General features: G+C 43.7%; 1 protein-coding gene across 3 annotated transcripts; it reads left to right on the top strand.

Annotated features, from left to right (window-relative positions):
• Window positions 1-290: 290 nt before the first annotated feature.
• LOC115795727 (SLAIN motif-containing protein 1-like) lies at window positions 291-19,274 on the top strand. 3 transcript variants are annotated; one of them, XM_030751777.1, is made up of 11 exons: window positions 291-506; window positions 1,237-1,676; window positions 3,721-3,863; window positions 12,017-12,160; window positions 12,597-12,716; window positions 14,268-14,417; window positions 14,865-15,245; window positions 15,942-15,953; window positions 16,443-16,592; window positions 16,702-17,032; window positions 18,139-19,274. In XM_030751777.1, the coding sequence occupies exons 1-11, from the start codon at window positions 441-443 to the stop codon at window positions 18,212-18,214; spliced, it is 2,013 nt and encodes a 670-aa protein (XP_030607637.1). In that variant the 5' UTR covers window positions 291-440; the 3' UTR covers window positions 18,215-19,274. The 3 variants fall into 3 exon arrangements, with proteins under 3 accessions (XP_030607637.1, XP_030607653.1, XP_030607645.1); XM_030751793.1 differs by having other exon boundaries at window positions 291-524; XM_030751785.1 differs by lacking the exon at window positions 15,942-15,953.
• The last annotated feature ends 1,084 nt before the right edge of the window (window positions 19,275-20,358 follow it).

The following is a 20,358-nucleotide window of genomic DNA, read 5'->3' as shown; positions in this document are numbered from 1 at the left end:
ACCAAAAACATCAGCAGGAGGAGGAATGATTTAACAAACCATGCTTTTTTTTTTTTCCCTCTTCTTTTTTGGGGGGAAGGAGCAAAAATATAAAATGATTTGAGATGTCATCAAATTAAATGTTACATGTTCAGTAAAGTTTTTCCTTAAATCAAATCAAAATAATTGAATAAAAGGCTGGCAAGGGGTTCAGTAGAACCAGATATTATTTTAAGCGTTTTCCTTCTTCGAACCCAGCGCCCACATTACCCATAATGCAACGCTCGAACAGCCTCTTCGTGTACTCGGGTCTTTTCGGAGCTTGTGCTAATAACGGTCAAAGGCATATTAGCTTGGAGCGACTATGATGATTTTTATCCAAAAATTGAGATTTTATTAATAAAGTCGATCGTCTAGTATTCGTTTAGTGTCTATAGAACGAAAAATATAAAGTGAGGTCGATGTATTTTAGTAATATCCGACCAGAGGTCAAAGGCAGAAGACGAAGCTGCTACAACCAGATGAGTGTAGGCTTTTAATGCTTGGTAAATTGGTGGTATTATTAATATATATATATATATATATATATATATATATATATATATATATATATATATATATATATATATATATATATAAAATTTGAGTATGTTAATTGAAATTTTGTGATTTTAATAATCACAAAATTTCACCATTTGATGCATTAACTGTCGTCAACCACTAGATGTCGCCAAAGTTCCACAAATCGCCGACAGGTGTGCGTGTGCTGCTAATTACAACTTCATCTCCTTATAAAATAACATCATTAATTGTTAATGGTTCATAATAAGTAAATAATATCCGAGGGAGCGTGTTTGTATTGAGTAAAGGAGCATGTAAAAATGTGTTTGGAATACTTGAATGGAATATGTTTACAGTGTCATAAAATCTTAACACAGGAACTGTGTTAGAAATTTTTGGACTGACAGGTGCACCCTTACCTGTAATCAGTGCCACCGCCGCTCAGGGAGGTGGAGGAAGAAGAAGGAGGGGTATACGTAAGTGTGGCGGAGGGGTGGAGTTATATAGTCTCCCATTGGGTGAGCGTCCAGACAGGCGTACTAGACAGATTACTACCGCTGCCGAATACAGAAAGGAGAGTAAGGGCGCAGCAGTAGCAGCAGCTTGTCCCTACCTGTCCTCCATTTCTGATCTAAATTGGATGTGGGAAGGCGGCTGGTATTGTAGTATTGGTTTGTGTGTTTTGCTCCAATGGAGGCGGCCGTGCTGAATCCCGCGATCATGCCGGAGGTGGACTGCAACAGCAACACCCTGAACGCCGAGCTGGAGGTGAAGAAGCTGCAGGAGCTGGTGCGCAAACTGGAGCGGCAGAACGAGCAGCTGCGCACCCGAGCCGGCGGAGTGCTGTCACCATCCCCGGTGTGCGTGCTCGGGAGCGCCGGTGGTTACTGCCTCCCCAGCCCGCTGCCCACCCTCCTCTGCGAGTCGTCCTTGGGGTCATTCGCCGCGTCGGAGGAGCCTTTTGACTATTTCCACCCGCACGGCGCCAGGGATGGAGCGGCGGCTGCTGCAGCAGCTAGTGCGGCTGCGGGGGAGGAGGAGGAGGAGGAAGACGCATCCGACCCGTCGGTTCTGGACGAGCTGGAGCTTCTGGATTTGAATTCCCTGAGCTGCTCAGATGAGTCTGATGAAACATGGTAACTATCCACTGCTTGTCTTTTTGTTTGTTTGTTTGTTTTTGTTTTGTTTTTAATTTCCAGCCATTTGTTGCTCAGTCATGATGCCTCTCATGTGATTTCTATTGAAACTCGGGATTTAAAGCTTTGTTTTCAGCCGCTGCAGTACCCAAACAAAGCCACACACACGTACCTTGAAGTTAATTGGGCTATCAGGCCTGTCTGCCAACCCCAATTCATGTAATGCCACTTACAAGATGCTATTACTTTGTGCTGAGCTCTACCTTTTAAACTCCAGGGCCAGAGTTGAGAAGTTTTGCTTGTTTTTTAGCATCTTTTCCATCTAAAAATGAGGCCAAATCAAATTCAGGAAGTGAAATTTTGCTGATTTTTGTCGCAACTTCTGAGATGTTGTGCAAACCCATCAACAGGAAGTCACTTACTTTGAATACTAGAGCATTTATGCCGGGAGGAAGGGCTGCAGTTAACAAAGTGATCACATTTTCAGGTGCAGCAGTTTGCTGACTGTTGATCAGTAGCCACTTATCAGCATAGGAAGCAGATTATTACCTGAATAATTTACCACTTTAATAAATTAAACACCACTGTTTGTGTTGAGCCACTTTTAGTAACAAACCATCCCTACGTTTATGAATTGCTTTTTATACTCTGTGATCTGTGAGAAACTCAGGAGATCAAACCCATCTTTGAAGTGCTGCACCTTCTCCTCAGACATCGAGGAATATACCAACTGAGGGGTGCATGCACGCTCAGGTCATGCTCTCACCTGATGTCAGCCGGGGTTTTTAATCTATAATTCAGCTCCTTCCATGCTGCCCGCGGAGCAGAATCGTTGGGGCTGTCAGAATAATCTGATCCACTCCATCTGATGAGCGTCGAGCCTCTTCCCCCGCTTCGATAAAGGTTCAGCGCCACCTTCGGCTGAGTGGGAGAGAGATTGCCTCTGACTCAGGAGGAGATGAGTTGGTGGCGCAAAGGAAAGTGTGATCTGCCAGGGACTGCATGCAGAGAGATTATAAATGTATGTCAGGGCCCTCAGTTGTCCAGTTTGAATTGGTTAACTTATCGCTGAAAGAAACACAAGCATTTCCATCGTACTAGAGTAGCTTTGCATGATTCACAGTTCAGAATAATCTTTATTTATCTTACACTGCTACCCCTCACTTCATCCTCTGTCTGTCATGAGCTGTTTGAGCTTCTTTTGAGCAAGTTTGGGGAGCAAGTGGGTGGAGCTTCGTATCATCTATATTACATCACAGCACCAACAGCAGAAAAAAACTGTTGGAAACCAAGTGATTGTTTAGGCCACAGGGAGTACTTGTACAAACAATAACCTCGTTGAGTATGACCATCCATCATTGTAATAGTGGTCAGAAGTTTCCATCCACTCATCATGGGCATGAATGTCTAATATTTTAAGCCTCCGGTACGGCCTTCCCAAAGCCCTGACCTCAACCGTATTGAAAATTTGTGGAATACGCTGAAAAGCCGGGTCTGTGCCAGGAAACCAATCAAACTAAATGAACTCTACCAATTCTGCCAAGAGGAGTGGTCAAATATCCAGGCAGAATGATGCCAGAAGCTTGTTGATGGCTACCAAAATCGTCTGCAACTTGCTAAGTGACATTTATGCAAATGTTTGAGCCTGTGTGGATCAGAGAAAATCCAAAATAAATTCAAACTTGTGCACCCAGCTCTTATATTGTTGTTTTTTTTGTTTTTTTTTTAATGTTGTTAAAGATGTCTGCTGTACAATCGTTCCATCCTGGAAAAAGAGCAGTTCAAAGAAATCATTGTGATGGTAATTTGGGGTTTCAGTCATGCCCATGAGTGGAAACTTGTGACCGCAGCTATAAATGGCACAAAACAAGGAAACGGTTAATTGGGCATCCTCAGGTATTGGTTTTGGACATCTTTCAAGCACAAAATTAGGTGCAAAATGCCAGTAATTCTGCATTTTCTAGTTCCACTTTTTCTTTTGGACTGTTAGTTGGGCAACATCATCATCTCTGGTCAAATATTTCACTCTTCCCCATCTTTCCAGGTTATACATGTCCTCAAAGGACAGCAGGTCGGAGACCACAAGCGACTCCCTCACACCGCTGCAGTGGTGCCGGCAGGCTCTGGACAGCCCCAAATCGGAGGTGGAGTCCGCCAGGAGGTCGCTGTCCCTCCGACTGGAACAAGGTGCGGGTCGACTAGTTTGTTAGTGTTTTGTGTGTCTGTGTCAAGCGGGGGGATTCTGATTGGTCCCCCGAGGGAGGTTGGTTTGCACACCCATACAACTGACTGTGCACATGGAGACACAAATGCTCAAACCAGACTTGAGCTACTGTTGAGAGTGCTGCTGTAGCACACAGCTCCAAGAAAGCAGCAGAAAACTCTTAAATGGAGCGGGCTGTGGGACTGAAAGAAGTCACACTGATCAAAAAATAAAATGTTGCAACTTGATGAGCATCTTTCTTTTGCTTCTTTTGGACATGCATGTTATACATTCACCAGACACTTTATTAGGTACACTTTAATACTTTAGCATTGGACCCTCTTTGTGTCTTCAGAGCTGCCTTAATTCTTTGTGGCGCAGATTCAACAAGGTGCTGGAAACATTCCTCAGATTTTGGTCCATGTTGACACAACAGCATCACACAGTTGCTGCAGATTTCTCAGCTGCACATCCATGATGTGGATCTCCCGTTCCTCCACATCCCAAAGGTGCTCCTCTGGACTAAGATCTGGTGACTGTGGAGGCCATTTGAGTAGAGACAACTCATTGTCATGTTCAAGAAACCAGCTTTGAGATGGTCTGAGGGTGTTGTCTAAAAATATGTTTGATAATAATAAGCTTTAAAAAAAAAAAAAAAAAAAAAAATGCATGTAAAGGTTAGTGTTACTTGGAATTGCGTACCGGGGCTTTACAGCTGGATCATACATAAAGTACAGTGAGGTGGATGCAGTATAGCTGCTGATTTAGCGGTGACAGCACAGTCTGATGTTTCTGTGTAGATTAGTGAAGAGTGGGAGTTTCCAGCTCATTAATTTGGAGTTCAGTCTGTGGGTGTTATGAGGAAAGATCTTTTTCTTTTTTCAATAAACTGTATTTCATGTTGGGAATATAAGTCCCCATCTCCTCACTACTTGTTTGTTCTGCTGTTCAGCGCACGCTGTACCAAAGGCTGAGGCAGCGGATTAGTTTGCAGGGTGCTGCTCGCCTCCAGGCTATTTTAAAACTGATGTACACAGCTTTTAGGTGTCTTGCCAAAAACACAAGCGCTCGCTACCTCGCACGCCCCTACTGTCTTGCACAACACAAATGTCGGCCAGGAGGAAGTGTTAGCGTTGTTCATCTGGATTTTTGCACACAGTGCAGCTGCTGGCTTGTTGTAAAGAAATCTGTTGAGCACAAATACGACGGATCGGATCGGTCACCGGGTTCAGCAGATAAGTTTGGACGAGTTCTTTAAAAGCTTGTTGATCTAGTTGTGGGAGGAGTTTAGCCTCGTTTGCCATGCCTCATTTTAATCTGCCACTTAATTTCTCAAGTAACTGAAAAGTGACACACTGACGGGTTTAAATCACTACATTTGTCACGCCAATATAATATGCACCACCCCTCCTTTTTTCTTTTTTAAATCTTAAGATACAGAAAACCTGCAAATGCTGACATTTAAAGAGCTGTAATCAAATATTTTCAGATGAGGTTGGTGCGCTTGAGTCAAAGGCTCAGGCTTTCAGACTGCTCTGAATGCTCTGTTAGTGAGCTTCTTGGATCTGATGTCACTGAGAGCAGTTATCTAAATATGGTCATCTCAGGCACAGAAGCCCCCACCCACCTGCTGCAAAATCTTCTGTTTGTGAGCAGCAGCCAATCAGAAGAAAGCACCTCTGCTTTTGTTACCTGTTGAATATGAAGAGTTGGCCGTTTGCTTGGGTTCTGAAGGCACTCAGCTTGAGCAGCTTGTGTCTTGTTCTAGCATATTTGTGTATAATAGAAGTGTTCTCAGTGGTGGGTTATGGTTTGTTCACGGAGCTCAGTTTGCTTTTTGTCATCATGTTCTTTTGCCTGCATACATTAAAGTGGGACTAATCACCCCTCAACAGTGGTCGATGTTTAGATATTTTCCCCACATTGTTCGTTTTTTTTTTTTTTTTTTTTTCTTTTGAAGGGCCATTTTAAAATTCTATTATCTAGAAAACTTCAGCTACAGTGCTGTGCAAAAGTCTTGAGCCTCCCCTCATTTCTTCATATTTTGTTAGGAAAATGGGAAATGGGTGCAGTGATTTATTGAAACACACATGGAAATACAGAATATTAGGGCAAAAAGAGAGTTTGCACAATTCTAACGAGCTTGAAAGTCAATATTTGGATCAGCTGATGGTCCAGATGCATCTCTCAGGTCCCGTGTTAGGTCCCTGCTGAATTTGTTTTTTTTTTTCTTGTTTCTTAAGGACATGAATTTAAGGTACTGTTCATCTGCTGTTGGCAGCTCTTTTTTTCTCTCTCTTTTAAGACCTGCTAAGTTGTATCTTATGTGTGGAAACAACACTGGGTCATCCCTTGAGTTAGGTGCCTCTTTAATGCTTGAATGATTCATAGGTCAGTGTTAAGTGGCTTAACAAACATTCCTGTGAAGATTGTCATGTACGACTGGACTGAAAATGAATGGAAAAAGTCCAACGAGAAACTTCAGAAAGCTGGAGAACTGTTGCTCAAGAGCACTCTAACAATTACAAGAACATCCGGCTGCTTGGAAGCAAAATATAAAGAAATGAGGGCTGGTGCATAATAAAAAGTGATCTCTCATTTTACCATTATGAAAGCTGATAAGTTAGGATGTGAAATTTAGCATTAATCCTGTTTTTTGTATCTCTCCCCTTGAACTTTTTCAGACAAATCTGTGATGGGTCAGATTGGAGGTGTTTTCAATGGAAAGACCCAACAGCAAAATTTTATGTAACACTGCATCTGTTTAATCAGCTTAAGAACTACAATAAATTTCAGCAAGTTCCTCCTTCCTCCTGGGGGGGGGGGGGGGGGGGGGGGGGGGGGGGGGGGTGTATCAGCAGGTCTGGAGATGAATGGAAGTGACTGGCAGGGCGCTCACTCACAGTCTTTTTAAGTGATTCACTTTATAAAGCCAGCTAATGATAGGCAGTAATGCTTCCTAAATACTTTGTGGTCACGGTGATCAGGCTGAGGTCAGATCACCTTCATCGGTGCACCGCAGGGCGCAGCAGACTGCAGTCTGTCCACACCTCATAGCATTAGGCAGATCAGACCTGGGTCAGCTGACCTGCGTGTCTGTCATAATTACAGCCGTCTCTTAGTGATAAAGAGCAACACTGAGGAGCAGGAGGAACAGATCTGAGGAAGTAAAACAGGAAGTTTGTCTAAATATATCAGCAGGTTAAGGCAGAGAGCAGACCAGCGAATCGATAGCTTGGCTTTGTGTTGTCATGGTTACCTCACGAGTCTGTTTATTTATATAAAAAAAAAAAAAAAAAAAAAAAAAAAAAGGGATTTCATGTCTGGAGTTTATCGACAGGTGACCTGGAAAAAGCAGATCAGTATCATCAGTCCAGATGTCTCTGTGCTTATGAGCCCTCATCAAATCGATGTTTCTTTGTAGTTTGGCGTGTGTGTGTGTGTGTGTGTGTGTGTGTGTGTGTGTGTGTGTGTGTGTGTGTGTGTGTGCGCGTGCGTGAGAGGAGGAAGGCAGGGCTGCTTGTGAAGTGCGAATTGAGGCGACAGCTCCCACGGCCTCAGCTGAACAGGCAGCTTAACACCCCGCAGCCTTTAATGAGGCGCGATGGAGCTCGACTCACCTGCGTGGGCGCGTTAGTCTGCGCACGATCCCGCTCAGCCTCCACATACTTAGAAAGTCAAGTAATTACGTGCTGTTTTAAAGTCAAGAAAATACTTGAGTTAGACTGTATCACTGCTTTCATCAAGAGCCAGCTGTTGGTGTAGGAAGTCTTATCACACAGCTTATAGAAAAAAAGCAGTCTCGTCAACACAGGATTTACTGTCAGTTATGTTTTTGTTTAAATTAATGAATACAGAAATGCACCAAGGAGGCCAAATTTAAACCCTGTGTTTATGTCTGTTCTTCCTGGAAAAGCATCCCCTCCCTCCTGATCCAGCTTCAGCAAGTCTCTAATGGCAGCATGGCTCATGTCTAGATAAACGTCCTCCAGCACCGTCCTCAAGTCAGAGTTTAGGTTCACCAACATTTCTGTCGTACTCAGCCTTGATTTAATGTTTAGTGCTAATGAAAAGTAATCTGAATTTGACGCAGTGACCCACCAGGGGTGACTCCTGGTTTCAAAAAGGAGTCCAGTCTAGATGTCCATAAGAAAATGGCCACATCCATCAGGTGATCTGCGATCTCAGTAAATACTTTTGCCACCAAATGTTACCAGAAATTCACAGTAACGTCTTGCATTCAGAGTTCAGCCAGAACCTCGTCGATCTGTAATGGAAACTCTTCCACATATAGTGATGTAGTTGCTACAGAATGGAGATTTATGTGCAGAATGACACAGGCACTCGGCAGCCTTGCTTTTATGTAGAAATATAACCAGTTGAGTCCTCCTATTGCACAAAGCTGCGTTGCACTCATTGGAGCAGACTGGCACAGATTGCCTACAAGTTGCAGTCAATCTGCGTTGATTTATTGGATGCCAATTATTTGCAAACCTCCACCAATCTGAAAGTGATTGCAGTCAGCTTGCATCAGTCTGCAGCTGTTTGGAGACAGGCTGCCTCCCAGTAGGCGACCTGTGCATTTTCATAGGAAAAATTCATCTAGATAATGTCACATTGCCACTCACATTTCCCTAAAGTCCAGTCTATTTACTATTTTCTTACATCTAAAAGAACAACTTGTGATTTTAATCAAGAAAAAATGGTATCCTGTGGCGTCCATTAAGAGTTTCCTCATTTTCTGTCATATCTATCCTGTTATGATGTGTCAGTTCATATTAAACATGGCCAGATGTTCAAGGGTCATCAAGAGGAAACATCAATTATATGGTCATCTGAGGCGTGGAAGCCACTTGGCTTTCTTTTTTTTTTTTTTTTTTTTTTTAAATAGTCGGTCGGAAGAGCAGCCAGCACGGCTTGTTTCTAACCCTAACCTGAGGAGCTGTCCAAAGGCCCAGTATCAGATAAATGAGCATTATTTTGAACTGTGAATCATGCAAAGCTGCTCTGTTTGAGTCTAGTGTTGCAGCCAGAATGTCATATTGTGAAATGTAAATTCAACACGTGCTTTCGTTCAGCGTAATTTTGAGTGAATATCAGTAGTGCGTCTTTTCGGCCACACTTGGCTTCACGAGAGCCACGCTGGAGGTCAGACGCGTTTTATGGTAACTCGACCTCGTTTTAGGTGAGTCGAGCATTGATGAGCAAATTTAAAGGAATAGCACGAGTACCTTGATGTCTATGGTGAAATGTCACTACTGCATTGAACTGTTGTATATTTATGCCTGATGTGTGCTCCTGCGCTTGCATGCTTTAAACTTTAAATTGCTGCTGCAGTCGGTCAGCATTTGGGTCACAGCGTTCGACCCCCTGACTCGGCTCCATCCTCTGAAGTTGCCCCGGCTGTGCAGCTTGTTGCATCAGAGGCGGTTAAACCTCCACCCAACACACACACTCACACACACACACACACTCACACACACTCACACTCTCTCTCTCTCTGGTGAAATGGAGAGCCGTTGCCATAGAAACGGTTTACATGAAAGGGTCTTGGCTAAGTGGCTTATATCCACGCTGACAGGTAACGGAGAGAAGTCCTTCCCTTGCATCTCTGCGTGGTCGCAGGCTTCACTCACACACTCGTGCACACCTTTTAAATAAGAGATGCAGCATTTTTTTTTTTTTTTTTTTTTTTTATTATTATTCACCCCCGTTCCCAAAATACTGCCTGTGCATGTGCGCGTGTGCATTAAGGCTGTCAAGTTTTCTATGAATAGTAACAGACGTGTGTGTGTGAGACGCTCAGCACCAGGTACAGCTGCATTGTATGAGCGTCTCTGTTGTGCTGAATCCTGCTTTGTCCTCGGCCGCTGAGCTGTTGAATAGAGCAGTCGGTGACAGACACTGCTGGTGAGGTAGCGGCTGCACGGTGCTGCCCTCCGCACACAAAGACGTCTGTGATGTCGAGCCTTGTGTGCTTATTGTCTTTTTGTCAGAGCCAGTCTTTTATTTTTAAGCTGTAAAGAAAAAGAATGGGACTAATGGTCACTTAGTGCTGTCAAGCATTCACTGATAGAATTTAAGGAGACGTGTGCTTATTTAGGGATGGGATGAGGTGGTTTTTGGTTGCTTGCTGATACAAAGTGCCACTCTGATGCCACTGATAAATTAATAAGCTGGATTGCTCACTGTGGAAGTGACTCAGAATCAATCACATCAGCTGCCGCAGATGGCTGTCATTTACAGGCTGGCTTCTCCTTTTGCTCCTCGCACGCCCACGCTGAGCTGTCGAGGCACAGGTGAAGTGAAATTGCATTAATCGAGCTGTCAGAGTCGTTATGCTTATGTAAGTGAAATAAAAGCTTCCCGTCTACGTCCTCCTAGCTTCTGCATCTACCTGGATCTGAAGGAGCTTAATGAGAGTGAAAGTAAACGAGGGAGAGCCTCTTTGGTTTCTGTCACGTCCACTCGCTCACTGCACGGTCTGCAGTAAAAAAATCATTTACAAATAAGCAGCTAAAAGCCGTTGGTGTGGCACTAAAATGCCTCCAAGCTGCTGCCGCTTTGCTGTCATGCTCGGTGAAGTAAACACAGAACAACACAAAGCTGAATTGTCACCAGTATCTGATTCGGCTTTGAGTCGGGATATCTGATCCAAACAACTGATCCATACTTCTGTTAATTACACTCAACTTTCTCCTGGATCAGGGCTTTAACGGTAAGTATGACTGGTCCAGGAACAGTGAGGGAAATCTATGAGTTTTCCAGTTATTTCAAAGTCTCCTTTTTAAATGGAAATCGCTGAACCAGTGACGTTACAGAACTGCCCGATCTATAGAAACAGCAACCTGCTGTTTTATTATATAATTCAATATGAGGTAGTTAATGGAATACTCCCTGTCCTTAAGCATTAGTTTAACTATACAACTAATCCCTGAGATGCATTAAGGAAAATAAGTGTAGTTTCAAGAATACATCTCAGCTTTTCAGTGTTGTAAAGAAATGCTGATGTATTAAATCAAGGCAGTCCACAAATTTACAATAAGATTGAGGTCGGTGCTTTGGGAACGCATTCCAGAAGCTTAATGTTAGCCTGCTTTATCCATTCCCAAAACCAGTTTTGATGTGTGTTTTTGGGATCTGTATGTAATTTTTCAATTTTCCCTTTTTTTTATTTTTATTTTTTATTAAAAGCAGTGGGCAGGCTCTGGTCCCTGGACTGTGTGTTTGACACCCTGCTGCAGATGGATGAATGGTGCACATGATAAGAACTAGTTTCACCTTTGTGTCATCAGTCACACCCTGCTGTCATTATGTGGGACCATAGCCTGTAAATAAGACATGTAATCACACCCAGTGTCATACCCTGGGACCAACATTTATAAAATAAACCTCATGTTTGGGGTGGCTGTGGCTCAGGAGGTAGAGGAAGTTGCCTACCAGTCGGAAGGTTGGCGGTTCGATCCATGTCTGCTCCAGTCTGCGCGCCTCAGCATCCTTGGGTGAGATACTGAACCCCAAGTTGCTCTCTGATGCGACCATCAGAGTATGAAAAGTATGAACGTTAGATAGAAAGCACTTAAACATAGAAGGAAGTGCTTGTGTGAATGAGGTTGTGTAATGCACTTCGAGTGCTCAAAGTAGAGCAGAAAAGCGCTGTATAAGAGCCAGTCTGTCTACCATATTGAATTAAATAAGATTTGAAACCAATGGATTAAACCCATCAAGAAATTGTTTTATTGAGGTTGTAAATTCAGTGAGAAGTACGGCCATTTTTTTTTTTTTTTCTTTTCCGTAGACTTCTGTACAATCTGACTTGTGTTTAGTATCTGAGGAGTCGCCCCCTGCTGGCCATTTTCCCTGCATTTTAGGCCCCGCAGAAAACCTCTCACAAACCACAAAATTTATGTTCAAAAGGGCAGAAATCTTATGAACATGTTTTCTTGTACAAGAGTGTAGCTCACTGATGTGTGTTTGGGAATTTTTCTTTCTTTATCCTCAACAAGAAGCCTTCAGCTCCCTACATGCCAACTACAAGCTGTGGGAGACTTTATTTATTTATTTTAATTATAAAATAAAATGTATGCATGCTAACTTCACGCTTGTTTCCCCCCCTCTCCTCTTCCTCCCTCTTCAGTCTCCAGGTGGCGTAGCTCCCTATCCAGCCCCTCTCCCTCCTCCTCTCCCGGCCCTCCTCTGAGTCGAGTTGCCGGAGTGTCTCCCATCAGTGCTTCCTCTCCGGCCAAACCCTGCTCCACTCCCCAGTCATCTGAAAGACACGGTACCCATGTTTGAGTTTTTCCTTTCCACTGTCGCCAAGTGCTGCTCATAGGGGGTCGTTTTGACTGTTGGGTTTTCTCTGTATTATTGTAGGGTCTTTACCCACAATACAAAGCGCCTTGAGGCGACAGTTTGTTGTGATTTGGCGCTATATAAATAAAATTGAATTGAATTGAATTGATCTTATTATTTTTTCTTTCTTTTTCTTTTTTTAAAAGCCCCATAGTCAGCTGGCCATAACTTGAATTTCCTCTTTATTACAGTACAAATTTTAATATAATATAATGTGTATACTTTAACATTATAGTATAAATACAACAGCTTAAATACCTTCATCTCTGCAAATGTAGATGAGCTAAATTAGAACTTTATCAGCTCTCTGAAACATGCTTTTCTTCTAAAAAATCTGATTGTTTTACCCTCCATCCGTGCCTCAGTTCCTTCCATCTCCTCCTCGCTCCACCCGGTCCTCCATCGGACTCTCAGTCCCATCGGGAAGGAGCTCTCCCCTGTAGCTGAGAGGACCCCCACGTTCCTTCCTCACCCAGCCACCCGAAGTAAGGCTGCCTTCGCTTCTCTTGTTTAAAAACGTGTCGATTTTCCTTACAAATGTTAAAAATTTAACATGTATCGCAGCCAGAATATGAATGTGCCGGGGAGAAAAACTGGGTCATCCACAAGCTTTTTATACATTATTCCAATCATTCTCCCGAGTAAGTGGTGAAGTTGGAGAATATATTTTCATTGAGATGTCGTTTCCCTCACATTTATTTTATTTTTTTTTCTTTCTTAAAAGTGCAGCCCTCCTTGTTCCTCATTATGAGACTACGTTTCGCTGCTGCATATGAATGTGGTTTGAGGGCAAAGAGGAATCGAGTGCATTATTAGTGATGGGGAGGGGAAAAAAAAAACAATGTTCCAGACACGGCAGAGGGCGAGGCTGCAGGGAATAAAACTGCTCAGCCCTGAAGGGAGGGAGCTCACATCCTGAGCAACATGTAGCAGCTCAAAATAACTGCCGCGGGGGCTCAGTGGTGGGTGTTTGCCCAAAGCTTATTTCCATGGCAGTGGCGCTGAAGAGCCTTTACGCATGCTCTTCCAAACACGAGCCTCGCTGCCTCTTCTGTGTCACCGATATGACTTCATGCTGTTCGGGGCCGTCGACCGGGCCTTGCTTTATGAACCGGGATGCGTTTCTGTTACCGGCGTTCATTTTTCTCTGGCAGGAAGGTGGTTGCCAACTCAGTAAGTCACCCCAGGGTTTGTCAAACTTAACTACAAGCCTGTTGTGATGAAAGAAGTAGTGTTGGCAGCATCTGACCAATAAAACATGGAAGATGAGCTCCTGTAGGCGGCCCAGCCCATATTCGGCCTTTTATTGAGGCTCTCAGCATCTCTGATTATAAATTTAATGATAGTCCTAAAAGCTGGCAACACTTTTAATGAGGCTGCTTCTCTTTATTCATAGAGCACTTGACTAAACACATGTTATAAGATTAAATTCATCTGCCTGAAAAGGGGGAAACAACCTTCACAGGGTTTGTTTTACCTGATGATGCTGACCTGAGCTTTTTTCCTCCATTGGAAATGAATTTCATTTGTGCTGATCTCAGAACTGAAAAGTCTCTTTGCAGAGACTGATTTTAGTCGGCATAACCCACAGATGTTTTTAATACTCTACTTTTTTTAGTGATAGGAGTTTTTTTTTTTTTTTTTTTAAATTTCAGAGTCAGCCTGAGTTAAAGATTTCCCCCAAAAGAAGCTCATGAAGAAATGGGAATAATGCCACTAATGGAAGGGATTATTTTAGAGCGCAGTCACAGGGAGCACATATCAGGCAGATCATTAACTGTGGAGAGGTTTTTGTAACCTCTCTCATAATATTTCTGCCTCTCTGCTGCTTAATGGGCTCTAATTCCGCGAGCCGAGCATCACCCTCCATTAGTTTGGATCCTTCATCTTTATGTGGAGGACACTCTGAAGACTGAAGGGTGCTTCTCTCATTAGAGCTGCCAAAACTTGAGCTGTCTCGTTTGTTTAACTCTGCAGCGTGAAGTGAGTCACGAGGGAAGAAAGTCTGACTTCTCGGTTCTCGTTTTTGTTTTAAGGTCGCAGCCTGCGGCGTTCCGCCCTCAGCCCGCAGTCATCCCTGGACAGCGACCTCGGCGCGTCGGAGGCGGAGGACGACTCCATCGCTCTGGGATACAAGCTGCAGGACCTCACCGATGTCCAGGTTATGGCCCGGCTGCAGGAGGAGAGTAAGTAGCAGGACTTTCATCTGCACACTGGCTGTATTGTTCCTGATTTTTGGTTTGAGCAGTAGATTGATGCTAGTAGTTTGTTCGACCTGCAAGGGTGTGTAAAAATAACCTATAAATATGAATCTTTATAAAGAAAAAGGTGCTATCAGGACATTGGTGTGAAAATAGATTTCATATTTGGCTGTTATGTCAGTTTTTTGTGATTGTCTGTGTGTCATTTGAGCCAACTCACTTCTCCTGCTGTCCATCTGTCTCTATTGTTCCCTCCTCTAATAATTTAACATATGGCACCAGATCTCAGAGCCCATCGCTACTTCAGCTTCATTAACCCCAGGAGGTGATGAGTGTGTGTGTGTGTGTGTGTGTGTGTGTGTGTGTGTGTGTGTGTGTGTGTGTGTGTGTTTGTTTGTTTTGCACGCTGGTCCTCATATCTCGCTCCCCCAGGTCTAAGGCAGGACCTCGCCAGCACGTCGTCCGTCCTGGCCAACCGCCGCAGCCAGAGCTTCACCTTCCAGCTCAGCCAGCTCAGCACCGGCCCCGACCTGGAGGAGGAAGACGAGGAGGACGACGAAGACTACGGTCTCCTGCCGCCACCGCAGCCGCGCCTCACCCGCCTGCCCCACTCCCACACCTTCTCCAGCATCCGAGACTGGCGAAGAAGCACCAGCTCTCTGTGCACCCCTCCTTCCACCCCCTCCACCCCTCCGTACCCTTCCGCTGGGTTCGCCGTTCAACCTGCGCTCCAGGCCCAGCCTCAGGGGGGTTTGGGGCTGGGGCTGGGCAGTACCTGCGCAGCCGAGCAGCAGGGCTTCAGACCAGGATCAGGTGAGGAAAGGTGGAATTTGATCTAAAACTAAGAAACAAAGCTGTTTAGTGTGGAAGTTGTCAAAGAGCAGGAAAAAGTAGCCTTAAATCTGCACTGATCAGTTTCCCTTTCAGCTCATTCTTCCAGCCTTCTTCTGAAGTTGCAGATCTTATTTTTCCAGCAGCGGCAGTAGGCATTTGTCTAGCATAGCATGGTTGCTAGGTAAAAGTACTGAGGAAAAAATAATTAAAATTATCTTTTTTTTGTTTTTTTTGTTTTTTTTTAATCTTCAGGAAACTTATAAGAGAACTATTTGGGTGGAAGAACAGGCAGAGGAATATTTATTTATTTATTTGGAGCTTTTTTTTTTTCTCCTCTTTTCTCTAATTGAATAGTGGAGCTGTGACAGGAAAGGGGGGAGAGAGCAAAGGGCAGTGGATCAGACTCGAACCCGCAGCCACTGCCTGTTCATGTATTGGTGCAAACCAGCATATTTGACTTTCAGGTGCAGAAGGAAAGTTATTTCCATCTGTCAGCAGATGTGGATTAAAACTGTTCAGAATCAGTGTAGTTCTGGTTCTTACCCATTAATGCTTTGAATATAGCACTAATTAAAAATTTTTTGTGTCCATGTTTTGTGTGTGATATTTGTGTGTATTACTGTGTGCGTGTATGATGTTGGACATGTTTTGGGAAAACGTCGTCATGGCGTCCAGCCGAATATGAGAGTAAGTCAAAATATGGTTCAATACTTTTAACCTCATCCATAAAAATTTTAGCTCTGAACATTAAAATATGAGGTTTTTTGGGGGGGTTTTTATGTGGGGGTTTTCTTCTCATTCAAACTGTCATAATGTCCGGGTCCTGACCTCGCTGATGCTCTACCTGCTTCATAAACTCTGTTTAATCCTCTTGTACAACCGCTCCTAAAGCTCTCAGGCTGCAGCGTGTTTCCATTTCAAGGCGGAGACCCGGGAGTTGGATGGGATTAGTGTTAGTGTATATCTGACTGAGGGGGCTGGAAACTGTTGGCTCATAAAGCTGCCTCTGATCTTCTTTCCTGTGCTATCTTAAAAATAGTTCAACCTATGATGGTTTTTGTTTCTGTGTTTTGTTTTGAACCCTTTCTGTTTGCAGACTCTAAAGATAAGTATATTAATCTGGCCTGGCGCAGCTCTGAACATCTTAAATCTGTCGGCTGGTTCTGTCTCTGTTAGATAAGCTGCGGAGGAGTATGCCCAACCTCGTCAGAGCTCCCAGCATGCCCAGTGTGCCCATACCAGCCAATCCCAGTGCTTCCCCTTCTTTGCTTCGTAACAGCCAGAGCTTTGATTCGTCCAGCGGGCTGGCTCGACTGCAGTCCTCCAGTAAGACACCGCTTTGCTTCTGTTATTAAAGGGACAGTCCACACAAAAATTAATTTGGAGAAAAGGCACTAAAGTTTTCTAATTTCAGTTTGTCTCTGCTCGCCTTCAGTCCCTTCTCCAGGCCAACTCCAAAACAGGGTCCAGAGCGTTGGGAACTTCTCCTCATTGTCCCGGCCGCCTCTGAAGGCCACCGCCTACGTCAGTCCCACTATCAAAGGCTCACCGTCCATGCCCACCTCCATCAGCCTCCAGTCTCTGAACAGCAGCAGCAGCGGTGGGAGTAACAGCGGGATCCCTTTGCTCAGTAAACCTGCAGGTGGAGCGGGGACACCCACCGCCTCCACCTCAAGCACTGCACGCAGCGGCCTGCCCCGCCCCGCCTCCTTTGTTGGTACCACAAGCTCCGCCCCCCGCAGCAAGGTGGCCCAACCAGCACGAAGGTAAACCTTAAAAGGAAATGTATTCTGTGCTCTTCTGTGAAGCCCAACATTGTGCTCTGTGTGAGAGACCATACTCCTGGGATCACTAGGGCACACCAACCCCTCCACCACAGTAAGGTTGGAGGGATTTGAAGGATTGTTTGAGATTTTAAGTGATGTTTTTATATGAAACATTTTAGGGAAAAATGTGCACTCCTGTGTGCCGTAGAAGGAACAGCATTTTGGGGAGGTTCCAGTCAGGGTTTCATGGGTACCACAGCACTGAGACTGCACTACTCGATCACCAGTGAACTCTTAATGGCTGCTGATGATGCCGTGTGCTCAGTCCTGGTGCTGTGAGACCTTTAGCATTGCCTTCACTGCAATCGCAGCATGTTATTGGACAGACTGGGGTACTGAGTGGGAATATCTGGTGCAATTTCAGCATGATTTCTGTCCTATTTTTCAAATAGGAGGTTCCGTGTTTTCACTTGTTAGATTTGGTGTTGCACAGGGGTCAGTCTTGGGCCTGATCTTCTTCTCCTTGCATATTTTCCCACTTGGGCATATGATTGAGACACATGGAGCATCTGTTCATTTATGATACAGATATAAAGGCCGCTTAGACAATCAGTCCCTGGTGCATTGATTTCTCTTAATGACTCCTGTCGTATGGTGCAAAACTAGATAAAATAATTTCCTCCACCTAAATTCTGGCAGAACCAACATTCATGTCATTGGGTCGCAGCTTATGATTCAATGCTGGTAAATTCCAGTCTGGTTGTAAAAAGTCTGGGGCTCTGGTTTGATAAAAGCTAAATTTGAATCACCGTATTAACTAGAACGAAATGGTGGGAACTTGTAAAATACTTCTTAATGCAGATTTTGAAAAGTGCTACATAAATAAGCTCACTGCTATGGTCGATGGTGTCTGCAGCTTACCGGTGGGGTTTCTGAGATGTATGGATCTAGTTGATGTCTTTACCTGGTATGAGAGCCACATCATTGACTGTCCTGTCAGTCTTTGTCTGGCTTTAATGCAGCTGTCTGACAATATGTCAGTAAACTGAGACACTGTGGGATCTCCTGTCTGTCCTCTGACTTTACTCCTCCTTCTGTTCCCTCAGTTTACTGACTCCTCCAAAGAGCTTGTCCACCCTGAGTGCCCTACGCGACAGCACGTGGCGAGACGGCTGCTACTGACGAACAGACGCGGCGGTGCGGTAGTGCAGTGGCGCCCCGCTGGCTGGGGTGACTCGCTGCTCCTCAACATCACGTTTTCCGTGGAGACACTGAAAGGTTTTTGACCAAAAAGTAACTGTTGATGACCTTAAACCTGAGATCCTGCATAGAATAGTTGGACGGCGGCCGAGGGTCTTCATGAACCCATCCCTCAGATTCTATGCAGAATTTCTTCGGGGAAGTCGGGTTTTCTTTATCTGCGTTTGACCGTTTGCACGTCAGCCCCTAAATTCGCTGACTGCTACACAATCGACGAGTTTGGTCTGTGCCAACGGGGAGCTGTTCCCTGCTGCTCTTGTGCAATAAACTGCTGACTGTTGGGTACCAGTAATACTAACCCACTAAAGAGGGCTGCCAGTTTTTTCTTTAAATGAGCCTTGTGATACTGTCTATCACATTTATTTATATCACATTTATTTTCAATAAATAAAAAGATTTGACTAATCAGGTAAAGGTTTTTTTTTTGGTTTGTTTTGCCCCCCATGGCAACAAGCACCTGTGATGCTGCTAAAGTTTAATCAGTCCCTGTTTGTTTGGGCATATTTGTTCCAATTTTTACAAGAAACATCTTAAACAATGTATTCATGTACAAATCTAACTATTAAGTGTGCATACATACATACATACATTATTAATTGATCCAATATTCAGTTTTAAATGTAAATCTTGACCAAAATATCTGAATGTTTACACAAGTTTTGTGCATATTAACACTTTAAAATTGTCTGACCGACGAGGGGGAACAGTTCTTGTTGCACTTTGTATAAAATCTCTTAATTTGTTTCTCTTTTTTTTTTTTTTGTTGTTTACTAACATTTGCACTTATTTGTACATTTGATCTTATGAATTTAAAGTGAGTAAACTGCTGTTAACATGTTCTGGGGACGTTTCGCAGTTGCATACGGCCTAATGTAGCACCGTCTGTAATATTCACCACGGCACATTTCACAAAACCCTGACACGTTTGTTACTGTGATGGACCGAATGAGTGAAACATTTTAATAAAATGTTCTAAATTAAAGATGTCTTTGTTTGTGCTTTTATAACGTTTCAGCCATGCAAACTGGACTTGAGTTTCTCCTCTAACAAACTGGAAATGGTAGCCAGCTGCCACCTAGAGGCTAAAGCTTTAATACCTCAGTTTGGTTTCAGCACTGGACCAAGAAGGCATTTCAACAGGAAACTAATGCACTGAAGGCAGGCTCAGAAGTAAAAACTGAAGGCAAAAAATGTATTTATTTTTTATTTTTCCCAAAAATCCATCATGTTTCTCTTCTGCACATCATCAGCTCATTGTGCAGTCTCTGCTTTTTGCCTGCGCTTGATCACACTTCATTCTGCGTAAAGCATGGAAGTTTATACATTAAATAAGCTAAATAAGCTATATTAAAATATGTTCCCAGTTTGTCATAACTCAGTTTGCAGTATTTCCAGTCATGGCCACTTCATTAGGTACACCTGTTTGACTGCTTTTTTAACACAAATCCACTCACATGGCTGTAACTGTGAATTTAGGGGAAAAAAAAAAAAACACCTGCAAAACATTTATTTGAAACACTTGTTTTATAGTTGCACCAATCTTCAACAAGAGAATAAAGACAAAAGCTGAATATGCAATTTGTGGGACAGTTGCTGGGATCAAAGACGAGATGCCATCATAGATGTGAAGTAAGACTTTTTGTTAACAAATGGAGTTGGGGCCAGTTTGTTATCGCATGGCATCACAATCCTTACACGCGTCATCACAGGAAATGCATGTAAATCACACATAAGAGCAATGTCGCCCTCTCCTGGTTCAACTAAAGCTGCACACAAACATTGGCGATGAGGTGATGAGGGCGCTATTATGACTTCAAACACAAATTTTATTTCAGTCCATTATGTTTATTAAATAAAGACATCCTTTTCTAACGGTTCAAAAACTGAGAGCTGCCCACCTTTGTAGAGTCTCGGTAGTGGCACAATTGTGAGAGCTGATAACAGGTGTGACACATGTGCTAACATTCTCCAACAGCCACATAAAACTCTCACATCGCTCACTCGGGCCCACATGTTGTAGGTGGCATTTTGTGTTTTATTTTCCAATGTGTGCACATTCAGAGAAT

Source organism: Archocentrus centrarchus, chromosome 2 (genome assembly GCF_007364275.1).
Source record: "Archocentrus centrarchus isolate MPI-CPG fArcCen1 chromosome 2, fArcCen1, whole genome shotgun sequence".
Lineage (NCBI taxonomy): Eukaryota > Metazoa > Chordata > Actinopteri > Cichliformes > Cichlidae > Archocentrus > Archocentrus centrarchus.
Note: the sequence above shows the minus strand (reverse complement) of the source record. Positions and strands in the feature narration are given on the sequence as shown.